The sequence below is a fragment of the Ambystoma mexicanum genome, chromosome 5p (assembly GCF_040938575.1).
Source record: "Ambystoma mexicanum isolate Mex_15411 chromosome 5p, UKY_AmexF1_1, whole genome shotgun sequence".
NCBI classification, from domain to species: Eukaryota; Metazoa; Chordata; class Amphibia; order Caudata; family Ambystomatidae; genus Ambystoma; species Ambystoma mexicanum.
The window spans coordinates 934,190,785-934,216,109 of NC_090930.1; the positions used below are offsets into that span (position 1 = coordinate 934,190,785).

Consider the following 25,325-nt stretch of genomic DNA (forward strand, 5'->3'; position numbering starts at 1 on the left):
CCACTCTACCCATCTACATCCACCAAGCAACACCCCTGCTCGGTTCAGGAAACTATTAAAGAAGGCATACTGCACTGTATTTGGGCACATTAATTGGGGAGAATTGCTGTAGGAGGTAAGATTAGCAAATAGGATGTTTTGAAGCCCCTCTCTGACTGGTTTTGAAAATGCTGACAGTGTTGTGGTGGCAAAAAAATCAGAAGATCAAAACTTTTAAAAATAGTTGGGAAAAAAGACATGTCACGTGTTATTTATTGGCCAATGTAGTTTGGTATATTTAATTTAATTTACGTGAGGATAGATATTGTAAGAGCAGGTGTCTTACTACACAAATCAGGAGGACATTTGTTTTGCATACGAATGAATCCCTCACTGAGGTTAATTAGTCTTTCTATCCTCTTGTAGATAGGTTGTCCGTCGTTCACACGTCTAGGAGAACACACCACAAATAGGGTCAGTTATCTTTCCAAACACATCAGAGACTAATGAGTAAATACATGTGTTTTCTGCAGTTATACTGGAATGCATGTAATTGCAGAAGTCATTGAAGAGGTGCCCACTATCTGTCATAGATCCACTGAGTTTTGCTATTAAGGCCTCCATAATACATCCGACTCACTGCTGCACCACAGCTAAACACTTTAAAGGTCTTTTCCAAAGCAGTCATAATGATGGACCTGGGACAATATCAACGCACCCAAGAGGTCCTGACAGCAGAGTGTGCCAGGCAATTAAGTGGCAAGATATCTGCCATGCAGAAACTGAGTGGCATATAATGAGTGGCATTTCCCTGTCCTCTAGTCCCAAGCAAACAAACCCCCCTCTTTCCCTCCACAAACCCCTCATTAGTATGGCCCACCACCAATGACAGGAAGGAAACGCAGGCTGCTATCGTAGGGACATCTAGGATTAATGGGAAACAGCATCCCAATCATGATCTGGGTTCCACCTGGTGTGCTGACTGTATTTTGTATTTGTATTTCATTTTCATTTTTATAAAGCGCTGTACATAAGAACAGAAAACAGTACAAATAATTAAGTCAATATTTAAAACACAAAGTATTTCAGCAATTGAAAAAAAATCCTCATTAACCAGATAAGAAAAGATGGGATCGTACAGAGACCCGAAAGGATGAGTAGACAGTGATGGAGCGAGAGAGAGAGGGAGTGCATTCCAGTTTAAAGGTGCTAAAAAAGAAAAAGATCCAAAACGAGATTGAGCACAAGGCGGGCGGGGAACTACAAGACGATAGTGAGGGGCAGACTGAGGGGAGCCAGAGGGAAGATAAAAAGAGATGAGCTAAGAAAGATGAGGAGTGAGAACATAGAGAACTTTAAAAACGAAACATACAAAATGAAACTTTAAACAGTGATGAAAAGAGAGCCATCTGAGTTGAGCCAAAGAAGAGGAAATAATATCACGAGGAGCCAATTGACAAACAACATGAATGGAGGCATGAAATACAGATTTCAGATAAGCTAAACGAGATATAGGAAGTCCAAAGAGTGCAGAAGAAAAGTAAACAAGTTGTAAAAAGATTAAGGAAGACACCAGAAGCTTTGTGGCTTTGAAAATCATAAACATATGTGCTTTCCGAATGTTGTACAGGTGAAATCAACAGGAATGAGCAGATAGTGAAATAGGATGACTGAAAGAACGATAAGTTACAAACTACTGAAGAAATGGGTAGTTGAGCCAGAGGAAATGAAATAGAAGAAGATAAAGAAGACGAAGTAGAAGGGAAGAAAATAACCTCAGTTTTTGCAGCATTATGCACTAAGAAATCATCTGACATCCTTGATTGGATAGCCAATAAACACGCACTGAGTTTGTGATGAATATCATCAGTGAAAGTGGGAATGAAAGAAAAAGCTGCATGGCAGCTTCACTTCTCTTCCTCGCCCAGGCCATCCAAATCTTGAGGGTGTTTATTCCAGTGTCAATGTCACTAAGACAAAAGAGAGTGGCAACATTGACCATCATCAGCTCAGGAAACATTGTCTAGCGACATTCGGAAACAAGAGCTTTTGTGCCTATGACTGTAACCTCTGGCAACAGTGAAGTATGCCTTGCTGAAATTGGGTGATAATGTTTTGCAATGAACCCCACCATCTGAAGGTATTTAGTTCGGACTTGAGAATGGGTTCATCAAGAAACTCCTCTTTCATTTCAGGCTTGTGTCTCCTGAGAGAGCCAAATATATTGAGTGTATGCATGCCCCAATTCCGTGTGGGAGAATGGCAAAAATTGTGCATATGCACTGTTCCCTTTGGGAGTGTGGCCAAAGGTGGGTGTGTGCAAATTGTGTGTGCAACCCCTGTTCTGTGGGAGTGTGACAACAATTAGGTGTGTGTGCTCACTTCCACCCCCTACTCATCTGGTTTGTGGCAAAATCATGTGTGCACCTCCCGCACTACGGACTCATAGCACAGCATATGTGTTTGCCGCCTTTCCAGCAGGAGCGCAGCAACAATTAGGTGTGCCACCTTCATCTGTGCGAATGTGGCATAAATTAGGCACGTAGACCCCTCTTCATGCAGAAGTGTGTCATAAATGGTATGTGTTCACTCCTCTCTGTGGCAGTGCAGCATAATTGAGGTGCACGTGCCTCTTTCTTGCAGGTGTGCAGCAAAGATTAGCCATGCCTGCTACCTTCCCTGTAGGAGTGTGGCAACAATCCGGTGTGCCCCATTTGTTTAAGGGAGTGCAGCATAACATGTGTGTGAGTGACATAGTCTGTTTACTTGGGACACCGGTATGTCCACATAGGGCCATCTTTCGCATTCTCTAGTGCTCCATTCAGATCATAGACATTCAGATTGCAGGGATGGCCCTTTTTGCTCACCAGTTTCATGATACATTACAGACATGGAGTCATTTCTTTGGCCACTTTTCCACAAATCATTTATGCAATGGACTTGCCTATCTTCTGACCTGCCCAATATATTGTTCGCTACTGCATCATACTGTTCAAGCATTTCTTTTCAGGCAAAGTAATACCAGCTGGGAATTTGTCAGCAGGCATCAGCCCTTGCCATCAGCTTCTTAACACCGTTGTTGTTTTTTTTTTTTTAGCAAAGGCATATGGCTGAAGGTCTAATTTGACATATATCCGTCAAACCTGTGGATAGTTACAACATGTATGGCTGCACTCAAATGACTACCTGAGGCTTGGAACTTGATGTTCTTTTGACCCTACTAATAATTTGCATGCTTCTGGAAGTACTTTGTTGCAGGTTTTATGGTTAGGGGCATGTGGCAAGGCTAGGAGGTGTCATAGATGCCACTGGTTGCTTTGGCGACCTTGCTGGTGCTGTAATATTTCTCCTATGATATATCTCACTGACACTTCAGGGTGTCTGACTAGGTGTGACAAAGACAGAAGGCAGTGTTGGCAATATAGGCGCTGTGTAAAATATGGGTGCTCCGATAAGTATCAGGTAATATTATCCCCACCAAAAATATCGCTGTATATATGGTCGTCGGGAACGGCCATAGGCGATATTATTGGTGGGGATAATATTAGGAGCGGGGGTTGCAGGGGCGTCCCCGCTCCTTTTAAAATAATACAGGGGTTGCGGGGGTGTCCCCCGCATGTTCCATGCATTAATATCGCCGCAAAAAGATGGCGATATTTTTGTATGGCGATATTTTTGCGGGGATATTAACACATGGAACCCTCCGAAGGCCTGCATGTTTAGTGCTAGCAGGCACCTCTCTGAGTTTTCTTGCTTCTCTGCCTGTCCTTCCATCTCAGAACTGGTGCTGGGGCTGGACTCTATATCTGTGTTTTCAGATATATCACTCAGTCTTCTATTACAACAAGGTGGCATATAGTCAACTTCTTGGTCATCATCACTCTCTCCAGATTCATCGCCACCATTGCAATCATCAGATTCTTATACCAAAGTAGTGGAATAGGTGCTCGGTGATCTAGGGGGTGTGCCAGGTGGAGAACATGTCTGCCCCGTTAACATGAGCAATTGGCCATGTCCCTGCTGCCACTGACCAACTGCTAAGAGCTGCAACTCCAAACCCTCCTCAAGCACACCACCTTCTGAAACAGATTCTGTTGGTGCATCCTCAGCTCGCATCTCAACAGACCAGTCGAAACATGGAAAGATGGAATACATTCCCACTTGTGCGAGGCTCAGATGTTAGGGAAGGTGGGTATTTGGCTAGCATCAGTGAAGTGCCAGACAGATCCAAGCCACCAATGCCATTGGACACATTGTTAGCCATCTCAAACAGTGTTTCGGTGCTTGGGGAGCTTGTAGCCAGGGCCATTGTGCTGCTTCTGGTGCTGTACTATGCTGCATCCCATGACTCTTACATCTGCAACAACTGTGACAGCAGCTTTTCTGCTGTAAAGCTGCAACATTTCCATGCCTTCCTCTGTCCCTTCCATGTTTGACCAATGCTTTTAAGGTCATCTTATTGTGTGTTGCATATTTCCTCACACACCTAAGACATCGATAGTGCTGATAAGATTATTTTTCAAAATGTGGTCGTTTTGTGCTGTGTGATGTTGTACCTGGCCTTAACTGCTGAAGCTGCTGCAATGCTTCAATAAGCAAGCATCCCCAGAACACATTCCTTCTACATCTAGGCAGGTGAGGTTCAATCACCCTCACCCCCATGAATATCATTCCTGAGTCATCAGCAAGAAAGACCCTGCAAAGGTTTCTCCTCAGCACAACCTGAATGTTTTCCCCTTATCTCAAATGTGCTTGTGTCAGCTATTTTACTGAACCATATTTTGACTTGTGTGTGCTCATGTTTCAGAAGGCATTCACTCAAGCCACCCCAGTACAAAATATGCAAGGATATCTCTCTCGACCAAAATGCCAAAGCCCTAGCAAAGCTTGGCAAGCCTACTTTTCTTCAATGAAACACAGATAACACCTTCTCAAAACGTTTACAAACGAAAACATACCATTATAATCTGTTCAGCACTCCCTAAATTCAACTCTACAATCAATGGCATTAATCCCTGCCTGAAGAGGAGTGATCAGGCTCTCAATCAGCCACAGACTTTACCCTCTTCTCAATCACCATCCTTTCCAGTCATGTCTGAAGAGCTCCAAAATCAAGTCCTGATGTCGACGAGGGAATCTGCTCCCTGAGCTGGAGGCTGCAAATCTCTCAAAAGATTGAGATGTTTGGCAAATCCTGAATAAGGTGAACCTCGGATTATAGAGGGTTCGACTGAACGTACTGCTCCAGGCTTAGTTTCTAATAGTACGGTCGAAGGTGTCAGAAGCACTAGACAAGCCAAGCACTAACAGCACTGATCTCAACTACTTATCTGAGATTGCTATGCATTGCCAGCCCACCAGCACCCATCACCATGACTAACCACTCTGCACGTTCAGTAATTCTGAATTGGCCTCAGAAACTTGATATTTTCCATCCCCATCCCATGATATGCCTCCTCATATCAATCTCCTGCTATTCTTCCAAAAAAAGGATTCCGCCCCATATTTTATAAGTGCACTGAGATATATGAACCATTGTCCCACTAAAGAATTTCATAGAATTTCAAAATATTTTTTTTCCGATGCACATCAGTTATTGAAATGATCCTGAGCAATTTCTAAATATCTTCGATTCAGAGAATCAGGTTTTCGGCATGTGTCCCTCTTGTTATGTGTGCAATTGATGCATTGTTTGTTGGTTTCTGACAGCCAAGGATCCTGTAAATTGCCAGCTGCCAAGCGGGGAGGCTGGGATCATCTGGGACAGCATATGCTTCGCCTTCCTCCTGCTACAAAGACGAGTTTTCATGAGTTACTACTTCCTTCACGTTGTTGCTGACATCAAAGCTTCCCAGATCCTCGCATCCAGGTATGTGTTGCTTGTAATCATAGACTTAACATTACAGGGTGTGGTTTATCCACGTTTACATGTTAGCATGAGTTTGTTTCTTTTAGGTTTCAGTGCCCTTGCTTTTCTCCTGACAGCGGAATCAACGGCTTACTATTAAGGCAATAACCCCCAAGACTACGGGCCATTACCACATAAGGTAATGCCCTCAGGCCCATAGTTACAGGCCCGAGCGTAGCATGGGCCTTAACGAAGGCCCCAGCGGCATTACATTATGCGCTAATGGCCCGCAGTCGGGGGGTTTGTTGCCATTAGTACCCCAGCCCGAAAAAGCTAAAAGGTAAAGAAAATGCGGCCATAGTAAACAAAGAAAATGGCGGCCATGGAATGGGAGAAGGGACTACAGGTAGTCCCTTCTCCCCTTCCATGACGGCCATTTGTGTAAATGAAAAAAAAGGAAAACAAAAAAATGCCCACCATGGAACAAGGTAAGGCTCAGAAACTATCCGATCAGTGGGCTGCTTTCTGCATTCTAGCGGCGGGTACTAATTAGAATTAGACTTTGAAAAATAAAAATAAAGCATTAACTTTTGTTTTCTTTGATTGTAAAAGTTGTTCAATTGTGTTTTATGCTCCTTGTTTTGTTTTGCTCCGATAGCTACCCTATTAATTACAGCATACACAGTATATTTTCTCATTATGTAACAACATTCTACTGATTATAGTAGTGCAGTAAACTTGAATATTGCATATTGAATGCATAAAATAAAGCTTCGCATAGTGGAGTTGAGGCTAATTTTGCAGATTGTACATTTAATGGCAAGTATATCCTATAAATGGCTGGCAGACACCTGGAAAACACCCTTTAATTTGGTGCCCACAGTAATTGTGGATGAGCATGCAGTGGCAAATGATCAGATGCCAGACTCTGTTACCCTGGCACATTATTCTAGTGATGACTTTCCACAAACTGATAACAATGCACAGATTTCACATAGACAAGCAGACGGTCAGACTACTACACAGCCAATAAGCGCATTGACGTCATTACAGGGGATGCAATCGATGTGTGGGAATTGCAAAGGATTGAGTAACTGATATCATCAACACGGTGGCAGCAACTAGAGATTGGTTGATGGAAATGTTGACTATTCAGGAAATGACCAAACAAGACCAGATGGAGGACTGGAGGAAGCAGAGCCACATGTACACATGCAAGGGCTGCTATTCTGGAAATAAGAACTCAAACAGAGAGGTCCTTTCCAAAATCCCGTCCCAGCATCAGTGGTTATTCATAATAAAGTCTTTTCCGTATCTGATTGCGTGGGGATGCAGCGCCAGAGTTTCCTCCACAGACCGTTATATGTGTGACTAAGTCAGGAATAAACAGGATGTTTTATCAGAAGCAGGAGTGGAAATTTACTTTGATAAATTACAGTCACTTACATGAATCCGGGTATGCTCCGGGACGATTTAAAATCTGGAATAGTGCAGATCTTTGTGGCTCGTGTTCCTGTCCATGTACCTACTGGCCCACTTACCATAACTGACATTGTGGACTAAATGCCTTAGAGACGGTGCTGGGTGGGACAGCTGACATTATTACTTCAAATGTTGCCAAAGAAAAAGTAAATAGGCGCATTCCGCCTTCTATCTCACCCCGGGTTTAAATAGATCTCCCCTGCATAGGAGCTTCATTACCCGACCTTCGTGGAACATTGCAGGCTGATCCTGATTTTGTAAATGATGTACCTATGTTTGATATCATGAGGTTGCAGGAGACCTGGGCCTTCCTTCTGCTCCCTAATAATGCCTTTGAATGTCTTTATGTTCTGGCAAAAGCAAATGGGAAAAAGAAGAACAGTGGTGGCGTGGCAACATAGAATACTTGGTCGAGCAACTCTAATCCCTAATCAATCAACACATTGTTGGCTCACTCTTTGTTCTGCTTAATTCTTAGAATTTGGTCATCAATCACATCTTTAACAAAATTAATTTCAGTATGAACACCTGGGCCAGACATATTGATTCATCCCCCTTTTTTATGTATGGGGGTTGATGAAAAACTGGTGGACTGTCCATGAGATGGCGTCCCTATTTCAGAAGAAGACGCATCCTCTGGCACTGGCCCTCAGTGATGCAGGATGCCAGTATGCGCCCGCCGGAAGGACTGATTTGCCAGAAACTTTGGAAGTAGCCTCAAACTCAGCAAAAGGTAGATTCCCTTCTGACATCCAGGGACACAGTACTCTTTTCAGTAATAGGTACTCTTATACAATCGACTTTTCTTGGCACAAGCAAAAGACTGACAAATTATTCTTGATTTAACTGTGTACATGATCCTGCCCATGATGTACTCCCAATACTCCATCCAAGACTGTAAATAACCATGAACCTACAGTTATCCTTCCCATATTATCCTTTTGCCCTCTAGAATTGTTATCAAAATATTTGGGAGGCAGTCAGGTTGCTCTTTATGGGTGCAGGTGAACCACAGGAAAGTAACCTACAATCTCCAAAGTGGTAGACCTAGAACTCAAAGCAAGACAAGGAAAGGCATTTAAATGCCTTGAAGAATTTAAATCTTGATCCTGTGATGGTGTTGGCCTATAGATGCAACAATGAAAAAGCTACAGCTGAGTGGACAATCTCTTAAAAATTGAATTGTGGATTAAATGGGTGCATCCCTAATGGGAGTCTTTTGGGGCGGGTTAACTGCTATATGCCTAATTCAATTCATCCAGAACCATTGTATGATCAGTCCAATCCTAGGCCTCACCTAGGCAGAGGTGCAGACTGCCTTGCTCAATCAGACAGCTCAAAAGCTCATGGCCCAGACCTAATCCTCTTTGAACTTCATTAAATATGGTCATCCAGGTCTCATTGCTTGACTGAATTTTTAATCCATTCACGTTGGTTTATCACATTCCATAGAGTTGGAAGAAAGTCATTATTATTTTGATTTTCAGGAAGGGGAACAGTTCAGACCCACATGTTACTGGCCCATCCCCGTCTTGATTCATCTGCAAAATAGGTTGTCAGGCACATTCACAGCAGGGTCAAACTTGTTTGGTTTTCGTGAAGGAGGGGGTAAAACTGAGCAGAGACTGAACATTCAAATATTCTTGACAAATATTTGCTGGGGAAAAGGAGCATTGTTCCTCTCGGGTTCTTGGACCAGACTGCCATCTTTGATTATGTCAACCGTCCCTAATTATGGGAGATGCTACTTTTTATCAGGTTGCCTATGCACTATTGAACATTTTAGTTGAGATGCATTGTGTTCTTACTGCTAGGGCCCTTTTAGGCAAGTCGCTAGATTTCACGCCAAGTACAGATCCACATATGGGATTGTGCAGGTGTTCATGCTGGCATGCCTTGCTTTTTAATCTATATGTTAACTTTTTACCCCTGATTCTAAATACAAAACATTTGGAGACGCTGAAGATAGGTGTGCAAAATGTCTGGATCTTAGCTTACGCAATGTTGCACTTTGCTATCTTTGCAGGCGTTGGTTAAAGGCCATGATAATTACATGGCCTCTCGATCTAGGACACTGAATGTAAGCATATCACGCTTGTGATGCAGGGACATCATTTAGGGGTTGCCAGAGGTCGCAACTGCGACCACTGAGGTCTCCCTTGCAGGTCTCCCTTGCAACCTCTTTGTTGTTTTGTTTGTTTTTTTTGTAATGCAAGCTCCTGGGCTGTGTCCAGCACCATGTGGCTCTTTACTTCTGGAGTGGCTGGCTTTCTTGTTCAGGCCCCTTAAAAAAGAAGAACAATAAGAACAGGAGTGCAACAAGACTAACACTTTCAGCACTTACCCTGAATAAGAAAGAATAGGAATACCAAATAATGTGTCTTTCTGGAATTCTATACGATAATTGCTAGACTCAGTAAAGGTTTATTTCAGGCACACTTCAGGGGGTGAGTCACTGATTTAATCTGTTCTTAAACGCCTCAACTCAGCCTTTCATCCTTCTGAGGTCGATAACTGAGTGCCAACACAGGTTGGGTGAAATTGGGTGTATGTTTTTTCTATATAAAGCGCTTAAGCGTAAGCGCTATATAATAACACATCATTATCATTTGGTCATGGACGTCTGCTTGCATTCACAGTAATATGGTAATATGGGCCTATACACACTGATCTTAACGATACATATGGCGATCCATTCTTGTATGAAATATACATCACATTATAGTGATATCATAACCATATTTTTCGTAGTGTACAATGCTTTGTGATGCCACTTCCTGTTTTGTCAATGGGTGAAAGGTTGTGTTCCATCGTTTCCCGCGATATCACTTTGGGGTGGGGTCAAATGACATCACTTCCTGTGATGTCATCAGGGGGTCAAGGGTTGTGTGACATCACTTGCGCTACCCTTGGCATTTTGCTGAAATGTCGTCCCTGTTGTGATGGTAATCCTGCTGGAAGACGTTCAGGAGTAATTGCACCTGGCGGCAAAGTACAGTGGGTCGATCAGCTCCGTTAAGAAAGAGTTAGGTTCACAGGCAATTTAAAGTGGGGCAAGCCTCTAAATTAGCTCAGGTGAGCAGAGCTTTGGATGAAAACTGAGAGGTCTAACACTGGACCCTACTTTTTCATTCTATCATATGAAATCGTATTACCACACCTGGTGCAGATGTTTAAGGCATGGGTATGGCCAGACCATCCAAGAAAAATAAAATAAGAGCTTGTGGTTGTTTTTTGGCCTGTCACATTGTGCCTCGGTGCACTCATTGTATCTCGAGGGTGGTGTAGGGCTATGTTGCGTACCTCATTAACTTAAGACCACTAATATGAATATGACACCATCCCATTGAAAAATGCTTTGTAAATCAAGTCGATAGTCTCCTCCATGACTGAGCTACATTATACACAGGTCTTTAACCCAGACCTGTCACAGGATAAGCGGGAATCCTTTCGTTTTAGCCTGACACAGGTTTTTCTGTATGTGCAGCCATTGAATTAAATACAAACACTTTGGAGAAGGTTTGCATTCACCGAAAGAATAAAATAAGAGAAAATAGAGATGCCATGATCTGTTTATCTTGGTGGGTTCCTGTGGAGATTATCTGAGCTGAATTCTGAAACCTCGCCAATGGGCCAGTCTGCGTAGTTTGAGGATTAACCTGTTGCCTTTGGCCAGTGTAGTTAGTAAAAGAAAAGGTTGTCTCTCTGCCTCTTAAGCTTGTTTCAGTGATGGTGTAATACAATCACCAAGCCCCGAAAACCTGGAACAACCTTCCAAAGTACATACGTAACACAAGAAACCACCTATTATTCAGGAAATTACTCAAAACCTGGCTCTTCACGTCATAACTAGAAAGACTGGCCACAGGAGCACTGACATAGCTAAAAACATCAATGAACGTAGAGCGATTGCGATACACAACGATCAATCAATGGGAAAATCTGAGGTAAATATCCCACGGCATACTAAAGGACCTAACGGGAGACAGTCGCAATACGACCAAAGACAGTAAACATAACAACCGAAGACAGAAAGACTAGACCGAATCATCAAGAGGACCATGACCTTAACTATGACCCTCCCCAACAGCCATAAGAACAAAACATAAAGAGTGAAAGGAAGCACTGCATCACGGGCCCCAATGCAATGGATGAGAAACAGAATGTTTCATCACTACACATTGTCCACCAATACAAAGCAGGAAGCACAATGCCCTACCACACAAAACTACAACTAAACAGGCCCAAGGATGTTCACCCCACGGAAATGAAAGAACCAGTCAGGACAGAAGGATATGAACCTCTGAATACACACGCTTACCAAGACGGATCCACTAGGACAACACTTTAACACGGCCCCGACCCTGAACCATTCAAAGCCTTAACCGACCAGGGTCACACTAGATCACCTGAGAATAGATATCACCCACCTAGTCCCACACCTGAAGATTAGGTTCAGATGCACCCACCAATCCAAATTATACTCAATAGGATACAGTTGGATCAGCGCAACACCACCAAATCGAGTCAGCCACCAGGAACCAGCAACATCCGAACCCACAGGTATACAACTCTAACGGAATCATAAGTACCTGAACCAGGATACAGAGCCCACAAACCCAACCCTCAATCTTCTGCATACGTAAACCCACACAAAACAACACAACCATCTGTCTTCCAGCAATCCGCACGCACTTTACCACACCGCATCAACACATAAACTTCACCCACAGCACTCGAGGCCTTCATCCGATCCGATACTAGCACCAAAGCCCAGCACTTGGTGTATACCGAGCTGAAGCTGCCAACAGCACACCACTTCTCCCACTCTCCTTCTCCCCTCCTCCCGACTAATCCTACACCCACCCTTCCTGTTTACAGATCCGCCAGTGCACCTGGGGACCAATTCCGTTGGTGACGGTGTGCTATACAAGTACCGCTAACATAACATAACATAACATCTAACACACTTTGTTGCCCAGCATTAACATGTATTAAGTGGACATATTTATTCTCATTTTAAAATATACTAGAATTAGGCCTTACAGTTCTGAGTATCTTTCCCTAATGGACACACTGTGCTCACTATGTATTACTTTACTACGAGAGCAGCATATATTTGGAGCAACTAGACTGCAATTGATTTGTATTTAACTAATGATTCATAATCATCTGTGCTCGCTGTAAAACTAGTTCCTTCAGCCAGGCACATGTTTGTTTTGGCTTTGTCATATAAAATGTGTAATTTTCTGTGGTGAAGATAGTACAAACATTCGAAAGATATAGACACTTTTGATTTGAAAGAGTGAGAGATAGAGAGAAAAACAGAGAGTGGAAGCAACAGAGAGTCAGAGTGAGGGGAGAAAGGAGGAAAAGGGAAGGAAAGATGGAGCTGGAAGGTGCACCGGAAATAGTAAGGGGTGAAGGGAGGCAAATCAGAGTGGGGAAGGAATTACAGCCTAGTGTAAGAGGGGGAAGGAAGGAAGGAAGGAAGGAAGGAAGGAAGGAAGGAAGGAAGGAAGGAAGGAAGGAAGGAAGGAAGGAAGGAAGGAAGGAAGGAAGGAAGGAAGGAAGGAAGGAAGGAAGGGAGGGAGGGAGGGAGGGAGGGAGGGAGGGAGGGAGGGAGGGAGGGAGGGAGGGAGGGAGGGAGGGAGGGAGGGAGGGAGGAAGGAAGGAAGGAAGGAAGGAAGGAAGGAAGGAAGGAAGGAAGGAAGGAAGGAAGGAAGGAAGGAAGGAAGGAAGGAAGGAAGGAAGGAAGGAAGGAAGGAAGGAAGGAAGGAAGGAAGGAAGGAAGGAAGGAAGGAAGGAAGGAATGATTGTTTTGACCAACAGGAAACTAAGCTGCCTAACACTGCACTTCTATTTTTCCACAGAGGGGCAGAACTTTTCCAGGCCACTATTGTTAAAGCTGTGAAGGCTCGGATCGAAGAAGAGAAGAAATCAATGGACCAGCTGAAGAGACAGTACGGCTTGCTTCTCTGGAGTTGTGCATTTCTATTTGCCTGCATGTTTCTTCGTAGATAACCCTTAGCAAGTTCCAGTCGGCTGCTGCATTGTCCTTCGCTGTATGCGTAAAAGGAAAGGGCAACGCTCTGGCCTGCTCTTCCCGCTTTGCTTTACGTATGATTGGCAGTGAGTAAATATACCGCGCCCCGTTATTAGCACCCCTCACCGCCCCCTCCCATGAACATAAACACGTCATTACTGGCAAGTCTTTTCGTATCAGAAAAAAGAAAAACAAGACATAGTTGATTAACACAAAATGACTTCGTTTCTTCCCTACAGTCACTTCGGCACATGTGCATTTGGTCACAACGTGGGCGACTGAGGGATTTCTAGATCATACAGGGGGCACGCAATTGCCTGTGTTGGCTTGTTTGATGTGTGGGTTTGTGCAAGTGGGTGCATTCAGACCTCTTTGGGAACTGGCTGTGTGATTCTGAAGTGTACACTAATGTGTTTTGTACGTTTTGCACCTTGAAATGGAGTGCGGTTTAATGGGCGTCATTTCACTGCGGCTTTCATTTTGTGCCCCCCCCCCACCCCCCGGCCAGTTATTTCATCTGAGCCCTGCGCACTTGCTGCTCTGGATGTGCGCTGTTTTTAGGAGTGTTCTTCACGCGGCAGCCCATCCTCACAACACCGGACTAAGATAACCCTAGACTTTTCAGGCTAGACCGTTTGTGATTTAGCGTAACAGATGGATTTCCACACACCCCCAAGTCATATGTCCCCCGAAATCACCTGCATTCTCTGCCAGCATTGTTTCCCATGTTCCCATGGTTTAGTCACATAGCACCCCATGCATGTTTGCATGGAATCAAAAGACTTGTCAATCAGATGTTCAAAGCCGTGCCAACTCAACCAACCAAGCAAAGACTTCTCATCCTTTACTTGCCCTGACATGTTAGTGTTCTCTACTAAGTGCCTTTCTAGACCCAATGGCTTGCTTTGTCACATGTGTTAGTTTACATGAGAAGCAGACATACCTGAAGGATAGCCCTGAAGCACTAATGGAGCAAAGCTTGACTTCCTCAGCCAAGAGGGTGATGACTATGTGGCGACGTTTCCTTTGAAGTGCCCGTAAGCACACGCCACACATCGCCCACCTCTGCATGCCTGGTATGCACGAGCCTATCAGATGTCTTCCATTAACCGAGACTAACTGCACCCCTCTTTGCTAGGATGGACCGCATCAAAGCCCGCCAACAAAAATACAAAAAAGGTAAAGAAAGGATGCTGAGCTTGGCCCAGGAATCCGCCGAGGGCCAGGAAATCCCGAAGCCGGAAGACGACGACGATGAAGGTACCATTAGGATTTACCTCTGTGTACATAGAGCACACTAAAATGCAATGTGGTAGCATTCTCGAAAAGTAGGAACGTGTGAGTTTTATGATGAGGGCATTATCCTTATTGCTACGCCCTGCTACTCCAAGTGAGAACACTGGCACCTTCTCTATGGAAGAACTTTGTGGGTGTGTAACCCATGCGACACACACACACAACACACATACACACACACACACTGGCACACAAACACCACACACACACACACATCAGACACACACACCAGACACCACAAACACACACATACACACACTCACCAGACACACACACCACACACACACACACACCCACCCTCCCACACACACACAACTCACGGGTAGCCTCCTGGCCCTGCCCCAAATTCTATGCCAGTCTACGCCAAACGGTATCCAACCTTGTGTTGTCTTCATTTGGAAACCTTCACTAGGGCTGGCCTGGATAACATCTGGAATGCCTGCAAGGGTATTGAGTAGCACTCTGCCAGAGATCCACAACCATTCTTTCAAGGTATGAGAGGTTGAAGCAAGTCATCAGGTGCAGCCACTCAGGCTAAGATGTGCACTTGCCATTGTCATAGGTAGCTCCACTTTCTAAGGCCGCTGTGCACGCTGATACTACAGCCGCGCTCCACTCTAGCATAACTCATGTTACTACATCACAGTTATAGGCCTCATTCTGCAAACACAGATGAGTAATCGTGCAACTGTGATGAAAGGAGATGAACACATGATGGAGGAATGTGTGTTTCAGATGAGTGGCATGTTACCGAGCAGAACTTTGGCAGAGGAGAGAGTGGGCTCTTGGAGGCACTTCGAATGCAGTTTTTCATCTTTATCCAGGATTCTGTACTTTTTGAGGCTACATGACCATGACCTATTACTGCATTGGCCGCAGGCTCCATGGCACTAAGCACTCATAAAGGCATGGGTTCTGACCGAGGCTTTGTTTTAGGATTGCACCCAACGGTGTTCAAAGACCTGACATGCAAATAGGTCTTTTGTAACATACAATTGCTTCACTTGTTTTGCAAAAGCTGCTTGAAAAGGCCAAGCAATACATCTCTGTGCGATGAGATCATTTCGGTGATGGCTCTGTCGCCAGATGCGGCACAATGCATTTGCCAAGTGAGATAATGAAACATTTGATTGGGCAATGCCCAAAGTAAATAAAACAATTCAATTACTCAAAGCAAATTAAAATGCTGCTCAATGTTTTAGGAGCTTGGTGATGCATAGGAAATGCAATATTTTGAGAGGTGCATGGCCTTTAAGTCAGCTGCCCTACGATTAGACATTAGGAAGTACAACCAGCAAGGCCATTTTGTTAGATTTATTGAAGATTATCACTCCTGAGAGCACAGTGCTGTGTTCCAGCAGTGTCCGTTAATAGTTCAGCTCTGCTGGATATATTGCGCAGTGCAGCAATTTTGTCGGCCAATGGCTAGACTGTCAGGTATCCTTGTGCCCTGAAGATGTCAAGAGCCTGGTTAGTCACACAACATCATTGATTTTGTCTTTGAAACAGAATCATCCTTGCAATCTACATTTGATCATCTCAACAGATATACATATGAGGTGATTGTGTTCCTCTTGTGTATGACTGGGTGGCCAGACGCCCACTTATGGTGGAACCCCTTACTGGACATCATGGTCTTTTTGGGGTATGGGCAGAGATTTGTGAACAACAGGTAATCAAGGACCCACGGGCCGCATCTAGACAGCCCTTCTAAACTCAGAGTGGGCATTAAGTGGAGCAACGTGATTAAATGGTTCCAAAATCACAACCATTATGCAATCATCAATGTTCCCCCCGTGGGCAAAATGAGTGCATCTTCATAACGTACAATTCGGGTAAGCATAAGCAATCAGAGGGAAGATACAGGGCACACTCTGTACACAGGAAAGAACATAACACTGTTGTGAGCATTTGTGTGGACTCGCACAGAGATCTTGTTCTGTATTTTAGAGCAATCAGAGGTGCCAACCAAGGTAGTCCAGGGGTCACAGATAAAGCTCTTATAGTCCAGGTTAGCTGAAATGGTTGTGTATACCATGAGGAGGAGTGCAGTTTAGAGGGAAGACAGGGTGACTATTCCCATAAATACTAGGATGGTAGTGCTGGGGGACAGAGAAAGCATGACATCCAGCTTCAGACCCAGATCATGAGCAGTGGAACCAGGCACCAATGGGGACTCCATCATTCTCCACTGCAACTTATGGGTAGGATCTGCGCCTGTCTGTGTTCAAGTTCAGTCAAATCTTAGTCAATTATCGCTCATCCAACTAGTGATGGGCTTCACACAACTCCTACAGTGATATATTTTGTCATCCCCCAAACATGGGAGCATACATTTCTAATCTCTTGCAGGGTGCATGGAATATGATTGCAATTAAGCAGAGTGGCATTGGCACACCACTGTATTCCCCTCACACAGTTATGTATGTTGAGTGTATATTGCATGTTCCTTACCACGAACATTATGGGCCTCATTACGATTTCTGCCACCAAAATCGGGTCCGGGTTCCCAGAATGGGGAATTATCGGGTCATTCCAAGTTCAGAGGGCCTGGTAATTCCTCCCTCCAGGAACCCGGGCCTGGACCTTCCTCATTCCCATTTCAGCCCCCTTAGGGTTGAATAGGAATGGGGGAGGGAGCAAACAACGGGCCGATTACGAGTGGCCCGTTGTTTGCTCCCTCTTCCCCTCGCGGGACCCGGTAACAACACCTGGTTTTACCAGGCGTCCTTACCGGGTCACGCGAGGGGACCTCGTAATGTGGCAGAACGGGTTTAATGGGTCCACCTCCTTTAGCGAGTTCCATTAACCCGTTCCGCCAGGGTCGTAATGAGGCCCTATATCTCTAAGTGCAGGCAGATACGCTGTAAAGGGAAAATTGAATGAATCCCTGAATCAGCAGATTGTGCATGGGAAAATGAATGCCACTACCACAAACATTTGAATGTGTTAATGGACAATGTGCTGCATAGTGTCTATTCCACATAACTATGGAAGAAGGCATATCCAGTGCCCTACACGTAGGGCACAGCAATACAACATTTCTGACTCCTGCCTTTTCTAGTGTTTACTATAGATGGCAGTAGGCTCCCTAACAGACCACCAAGCAATGTCCTAAAATAGTCAGAATTCACGACCCTGGCATGTGGAGAGCTCACAAACCTCATCACATAGCTCAAGGCCACCGCCTACGATGATTATGTCACCCCAGTCTCCATCGTGAAAAACATCAGAGGAAAGGCTCACCCTCCTCCTGTCCACATTATGCATGCTTCACACCTGCAAGGCATCTTACCCAACACATTGAATATTGGGCAGTGCCTCCCCTGGGAAAGAAGCACACAATCACCTTGAATAACCTAGCAAACTATTGCCCCATCACCCCTTGATTGGCAAGACGATTGAGAAGACTGCCAGGCTCCAATTACATGAAAAGATTGTCTAACACAGTCTACTTCAGGAATTCCAGTCTGGCTTGTGATCAAAATGCAGCACCGAGACTGCCACCATCCAGGTCAGGAGGGAGGAACTCCTCATCCTGGACAAATGTGACCCATACTTCCTGGTCTTGCTTGACCACTCTGCCACATTTCACATGGCCAACCCGAAAGTGCTACTGAACACCCTGTCATCTCAGATGGGACTCAATGCTACAGTCCTTCGATGTAATTACTCCTACCTTGCCAACAGACCTCACCTCATCCAGATGAAAAACCTGCAGATCTTAGCAATGCCCAGTGACCTGTGAAGTACCATTAGGTTACACCCTCACCCTGTCATATTTAATCCCTACATGGAGGCACTCTTGGCCAGATCCACCAGCAAAATCCACCAGTATTCTGATTACACACAGCCATACCTGAAGCTCAACCTCCTCACTAACACTCACCAATTGAAACACTGCCTCTCCTCCAATCAAAAGAAAGGGGGAATTGGACCTTCAGGACAGGGAATAGCCCGCTTAGTACATTTATTTTTTCATAAATACCAATAAATGTTCATTTTTAGTTTCTAAAACCTTTTATTTGCATAATAAATTCATACACAATGCGAAAACATTTCAATAAACCAATACTTATAACTTCGACTCATACTGTTTCACACCTACCATTCATGCTACTTTTTGCTTTTATAACAAATTAATGACATATATAGATTTATCTGGCCTCATCTATAAAAGACCTCTAAATCTGTTTGAACAATTCTATAGAAAATCCTCCATCTTTCTTTCTGATGGTTCCGTCTGTGTGTTCTTATCACACCAACAATCGTCTATACGTGTTTCAGTTGTCTATTTTCGGGACGTCAATATTCATCGACCCTTAATTCATACAACCTTCTTCAGGACAAGATAAATGGGAGTTTCTTTGTTCCCACAAACATCAAGTAGGGTGAGTATCACCACTTAAAATGAAATTCAATTGATTCTGTCTATGCGTACAAATTTGCACCCTATTTCTTCAAGAGGGGTTCTTCGCAAGACAGACCATTCATTAGATCAAAGGACTCCAGCTGAATACTGTGTCTGAGTAGCAGCATTTCCAGGTTACAGCCTTGACTTCCCATCGCAAGCCTTGAGATTGAAGAAGGCCACAAACGAGACCATTCATTTTGTGTGTGAACCTGCTGCCACACAAGTATTATAGGGGATTGTTTTTTACCAATTTGAACGGATAGCCGCGAGGAAATCAACAGCGCCGGAAGACGTTGTACAAGACGGAAGACTGTGGGGCTGCAGAGACAAATATTAAGAATTTACATCAAGGTCACTACTGATGATGGTTCTCTGAGAACGAGGAAACTACTCAGACACAGTATTCAGCTGGAGTCCTTTGATCTAATGAATGGTCTCTCTTGCGAAGAACCCCTCTTGAAGAAATAGGGTGCACATTTGTACGCATAGACAGAATCAATTGAATTTCGTTTTAAGTGGTGATACTCACCCTACTTGATGTTTGTGGGAACAAAGAAACTCCCATTTATCTTGACCTGAAGAAGGTTGTATGAATTAAGGGTCGATGAATATTGACGTCCCGAAAATAGACAACTGAAACACGTGTAGACGATTGTTGGTGTGATAAGAACACACAGACGGAACCATCAGAAAGAAAGATGGATGATTTTTTATAGAATTGTTCAAACAGATTTAGAGGTCTTTTATAGATGAGGCCAGAGAAATCTATTTATGTCATTAATTTGTTATAAAAAGCAAAAAGTAGCATGAATGGTAGGAGTGAAACAGTATGAGTCGAAGTTATAAGTATTGGTTTATTGAAATATTTTAGCATTGTGTATGAATTTATTATGCAAATAAAAGGTTTTAGAAACTAACAATGAACATTTATTGGTATTTATGAAAAAATAAATGTACTAAGCGGGCTATTCCCTGTCCTGAAGGTCCAATTCCCCCTTTCTTTCAGTATATGACACCTGAAGGACTTGGGACGCTAATCAGGCACCCCTTTGTTTGATAATCTCCTCCATTCAAGCCTGGAAGTCAAGCACCTGATTAAAACTCAACCTTCCAAAACAAAGTTTTAACTACTTCGGGGATGCCATAAATGCACCCAAGTTCAGAATTGGGTGGCACAGATGAATCTGAATGGCTTCTCCCCCCAACTGGTCCCTAGTTCAAAGCCCCTCAGCTTCACCATCGATTGAGACCTCTCCTTCAAAGCACACATGGCCAAGCAGACACTAACAGTATGGTACCAGCTCTTACTCCTGCAGCCAATCAAACACTTCACCCAGCCTCAAACTTCATATCCGTTGTCCAGGCCCAATGCTTTCCCACCTGGATGGTAGCAATGCCTCCCTCCCAGCTGTCCCAACCGCTACTCTGGCCCCAATGAAAGCTGTCCAGCATGCTGCAGCATGCCGCAGCATGCCTCATTGCCAGATTACAGAAATTCAACTACACTTCCCCTTCTCTCAGGGCACTACACTGGTTTCCCTTCAAGCTTGCATCACTTTCTAGATAGTTTTCATCAGCTACAAAGCTTCAATGCCCAGGACGGCAACATACTGAAAATATCACCCTCTCAGGAGATAAAGAGGAGGAGTGAAGATATTGGCAAAATGGAATAGTTCAAGAAGATGACCAGAAAACAAGCATTCTACTATGCGCCCATGCTCTGTAACCCCGTTCCTGATTACATTAATCTAGCCCCCTCCCTCCTGCGATTCAGGAAAGATCTGAAGACCCTAAGGAACATTTCACTGACAAATGTGCACTTCACTGACAAATGTGCACTTCACTGACAAATGTGTGCCAAAGCCCTGCTACATTACCCCCAACCCCACTCTGTGACACCTGCTTTATTGTATAGCACTCCAGCTCTTGTTAGCTTGTTTTGCACTATATGGCTCACCTGCATACAAATGTACTGATTACTATATTTTCTGAAGTTTTTACTGCTAAAGTACATTTGTCAGAACTGAAAACACGCATTATCTTATTATATTTGCTTTCCATTTTCACATTTCCATCCCTCCCTGAAAATTGTGAAAAAAGAGAATCACTAATAAGTTGTAACAAATGTGATTTTAGTATTACCTGTGTTTTAGCATGTCAAAAATGTGATGATCATCCAGGGGACCACGGGATGCACCCAGAATCTTCCGCTCAAACATCATTCACAGAGCAGTCATGAGAAAAAAAACAGGACGAAATATAGGACCCGATTCATGACATTTTTTGCACGGTTCAAAGTGACTTTGCCCTGCTGAAAAGTGACCTTGCACTGCTGAAAAGTGATTTTTTTACTGCAAAATGACTATGCACTGACTATGCACGGACTTTGCACTGCAAAACTACCCTTTGCACAGTTCCATGAATCAGGGTTTGTGTCGGCAGTGCAACGTCACTTTTCAGCAGCGCAACGTCACTTTGAACCGTGCAATAAATTCTATGAATCGGGCCCATAATATGTAACCTTCTGCCTACAGTGCATGGCATTGTTTTTGACCTTTTTGTAATTGATTTGAGAGAAATCATTTCAGCAAATAATGTTTTGCAGTGATATTTCTCCCTATCTGCTTTCTTGGTTTGATGGGTATAACATAGCCGGGTTTGAATTTCGGATACAAATGTGGAGTTAAACAAAATATTTCACTAATTTTGACATATGCATACTTAATACATGCACAATCTGATTTGTGGGTATTTAAATGTGTTGGTGAACATCTTTGCAACTTTGTGAAGTTTGCAAAGGTTTGAGTTCAACTTCAGAAAGTGAGGTAAGGCAAATTTGGACAACTTCAGATGGCCCTACTCTAGACCCCTAGCGATATTATGAGAGAAGAACAAATAGCCTTGTAGAGGGTAAGTACTGACATGAGGATGGTGTGCACCTTTCACAGTAATAAGGTGAAACCTAGTTAAGGGGGCACAGCGGGAGACAATTTGCACTAGTGTGCAGACTATTACATGCACTGAAGTAAAGTAATAAAAAGGCACATTCAGAGAATAAATGGGGAAAAACATTTTAATTTGCATGCACAAGGAATGGACAGGGAAGTTGCAACTCAATAAAAAGGGAGTATCAGTGCTTCACTGCTCTGACAAAAATACTGAATGTCAAAATGAGTCGGTTTTTGGGGGGATTTTGAAGCAGTTGTATGTGAGGGGTGGATAAGGGTAATCCATTATGTAAGGAGAGTCTAGGTGGCCCTAGTGGGTCTCCCTCTCACATAAATGCACACATCCCCCCAAAAATGGCATTTTGGCATGCTGGACTTTTTACTCGCGGTGATAACACAGATCCTAAAAAAGAGGGCAGGGAGGTCAATGATCGAGCAACCCCAATGAATAGACACCATGAGTACATTATATGTGCATGCCAGCCGGGAATATATGCAAAAAGAGCATTCAAGAAATCACGGAAATCATAGCAACATTTAGTTTGATGGCACTCATTCATAAACCGTGTTCATATCATTCTGTCTCGCTGCCAGTATTCTTTTGGTGCAGTAGCAATACGAGGGCTATAAAAAGAATCTGGAACGCTCATCATCCTTCATGGGTGTCTGTGATAAAGTCTCCCGCCTGAGGTAGTTGGCCCTTTGTGTACTATTGAACGGACCGCGTGTGTAATCAGAAATGAAAGCCATTAAGCTGAACAATCCTGTGTTCGGCTTCTGACTTTACTCTCTGGCACTTAGTATGATGCCTGAAACAAATACTGTTCCACCAAGACCTGTGTGAGAGACCACCCAAGTGTTCCCATTAGAGATTATATGGCAAAGTAGCATCCAGCATCATTCCACTATATACGCAATATACCATCGATAATTCTGATCAAATTCAAGACCACCTACAAATTCATTGGCAGGTGAGGAAGGGCTTGGGGGGCTGGCAGATGCAAAGAACCCAGAACAATACCACTTTACACTGACCTAGGAGATTTCTTAAAGCACTTTGTGAGGCACGATGAGATAAGCATTATCCATTCAGGAGAAAGTATCGCTTGATGCATACATAGGGGACTTAGCCCAGCTCTATTATAAAGGAAAATCACACATTGTGTAAAGTTTGCAGAACTGGATGTGTAGTTAATTTTACCCACAATCTCTCTCCACAACCCATAAAAAAAATAAAAGCTAAATCAGTGTCCCACTTCTCTTTGGGTAGATTCCAGTTTATTCTTGAGGTACAGCTTCATGGAGCTAAACAGCATACAATCATACAAGCTGATAAATGATCGGGAACAAATAACAGATGAAATGACAAAGCAGGATGAATCCAACAACAGGACTAAAATGGTGAAACATGGAAATCATCAAGCAGATAATCAGGATCTGGGACATCTGGTTGCAAGGGACAACTTAACGCATTTTAGTGTGGTGTTTCATTTTATAGGGGGTCATCGCCCTAAAACAATATCTTGCCCCTCTGATACTCTTTCGAACCCCTGTAATCTCTATTCCACCATTACCTTGTTTCCCTTCTCGCGCCCAAAACCTATCACCATAGAATGCGGTAGATGGCTGGAATGCGGATAATCAGCATGGTAAAAAGACTGCCTTCATTGCCATGAAATCCCATTGGCCAGGACAGAATAGAGACATCTGGAACTGGCTGGAGATAAGTGGCCATTTATAAATCCTGCTTTTATAATTGTGGGCAGAAACATTTTCAATGACATGTCTAGTATTTTTGCAAAGATCTTGTAATGGGCTTGTAGGTAGTTGTTGGTAAAGGCTGGATCTCACCTGGGTCACATTTTCTGTTTGATCATGGTTGAATACAGCATTTCATTCATGCATCAATTGTAATTCAGTCCTATGCAATATTTGTAGTGCCTTTTTCTCGAGCATAAAGATCATTGCACAAATGTATCTATAAAGGTCAGCAAGAGGCATACTCAGATAAAGGCTATAGTACACCCGCTGAGGCCTTCGTAAACTATGAGTCTGATTTTAGGCCTTCTCCCAGTTGCTAAGTATGGCATTGTGTGTGAAATGTATGTATCGATGCGCTGATATGTACATCGCACCGACCTAGCTGTGAAGCAATGGAACGCTGTACAGTACAACGGCGGCGGGGAGATATAGTAATAGGATTCCATAATATGGATAGAATAGAATGCACTAAGGAGTGGCTTTGTGGTGGTTAGGCTGATTGTACAGCTCTACACCAGACCATGGACACACCCATTGTACTTTTCTTGTAACACGGAGTGTAGGTAGGGGCTTACACGAACATCTGGGAGAAGAGGGGCAAGTTAGTAGGTGTGGTCCGACATTTGTCCTCTCCATTTACAGCTGAAGTACTCACTCCAGCAGCAAGAAGACATAGTGCTGTCATCGATCTCTAGCCAATGGGCCTAATAATGAATTTGGCGAAGTGGGGTAAAAAACGGGGTTATATGTGATTTAAACCAATAAAAAAATAATGAATGAAATAATAACGAAAAGAAATATTTAATTGTTTTATTTTTAACCCCCCATTTCCCCACTTTTCCAACCCCTCCCGAAGCAACCCCCACACCTTATAACCCTTTACTCCCATACCCCATATATTTATTTTTCAGTATTTTTTCATTATTGTTGCACTTGCTTTTTGTTAAATTCACTGCATACCAAAAACGGGTGTAAAATGGAAGTAATTCATTTACTGTCATTTTACCACCACTTTCCCAAACCACTGCATTGAAGTCGAGGATTTACCTCCAGCAAACATCTGGAGATAAACCATCCACTTTTCTGTAAGAAAGAATTGGATTTACTGCGGCAGAATTACTGTTCATGGGTAATCCCTCCATGGATTCCTATGGACTACAAAAATGGCAACTAACACCGCTTTTAACCCACTCCTAACCCCAGGGTTAAATCAAAGGAGCGAGTGACTTTAAGAGTAAATGATTTTGGTAGTAATTCCAGCAGAATTACTGCTAAACTCCAGAGGTGGACCAATTTCTCCCTTGTGTCAGTGTAGCATTCTACAACTTTAATTTAATTGGAGCAGAATTTGCGATGGTCTATCGTTAAACACATCACACATCGAACACCTATAGTTCCGAACCGTACCTGGCTCATTACGCAGCATGTTCTCCTACCCCTTCTGAACAAATTAGCATCCTCAGCCAATGAATAAGGTGGAAGTTACACAAATAACACTGTATACTGATTGGGAAGTGAATTGCATTAGAACATGTGTCGGCAATCATAGTA

The 25,325-nt window shown here is 43.5% G+C and overlaps 1 protein-coding gene across 8 annotated transcripts in view; it reads left to right on the forward strand.

Annotated features, from left to right (window-relative positions):
- The window catches only part of PIEZO2 (piezo type mechanosensitive ion channel component 2), a 1,512,892-nt gene that overhangs the window by 1,235,423 nt on the left and 252,144 nt on the right, over positions 1 to 25,325 (forward strand). For all 8 annotated transcript variants that reach the window (XM_069613375.1, XM_069613368.1, XM_069613370.1 and 5 more), the window contains 3 exons: positions 5,689 to 5,848; positions 13,183 to 13,272; positions 14,494 to 14,615. In XM_069613375.1, coding sequence (XP_069469476.1) covers positions 5,689 to 5,848; positions 13,183 to 13,272; positions 14,494 to 14,615 — 372 coding nt within the window. The remainder of the gene's footprint in view (positions 1 to 5,688; positions 5,849 to 13,182; positions 13,273 to 14,493; positions 14,616 to 25,325) is intronic.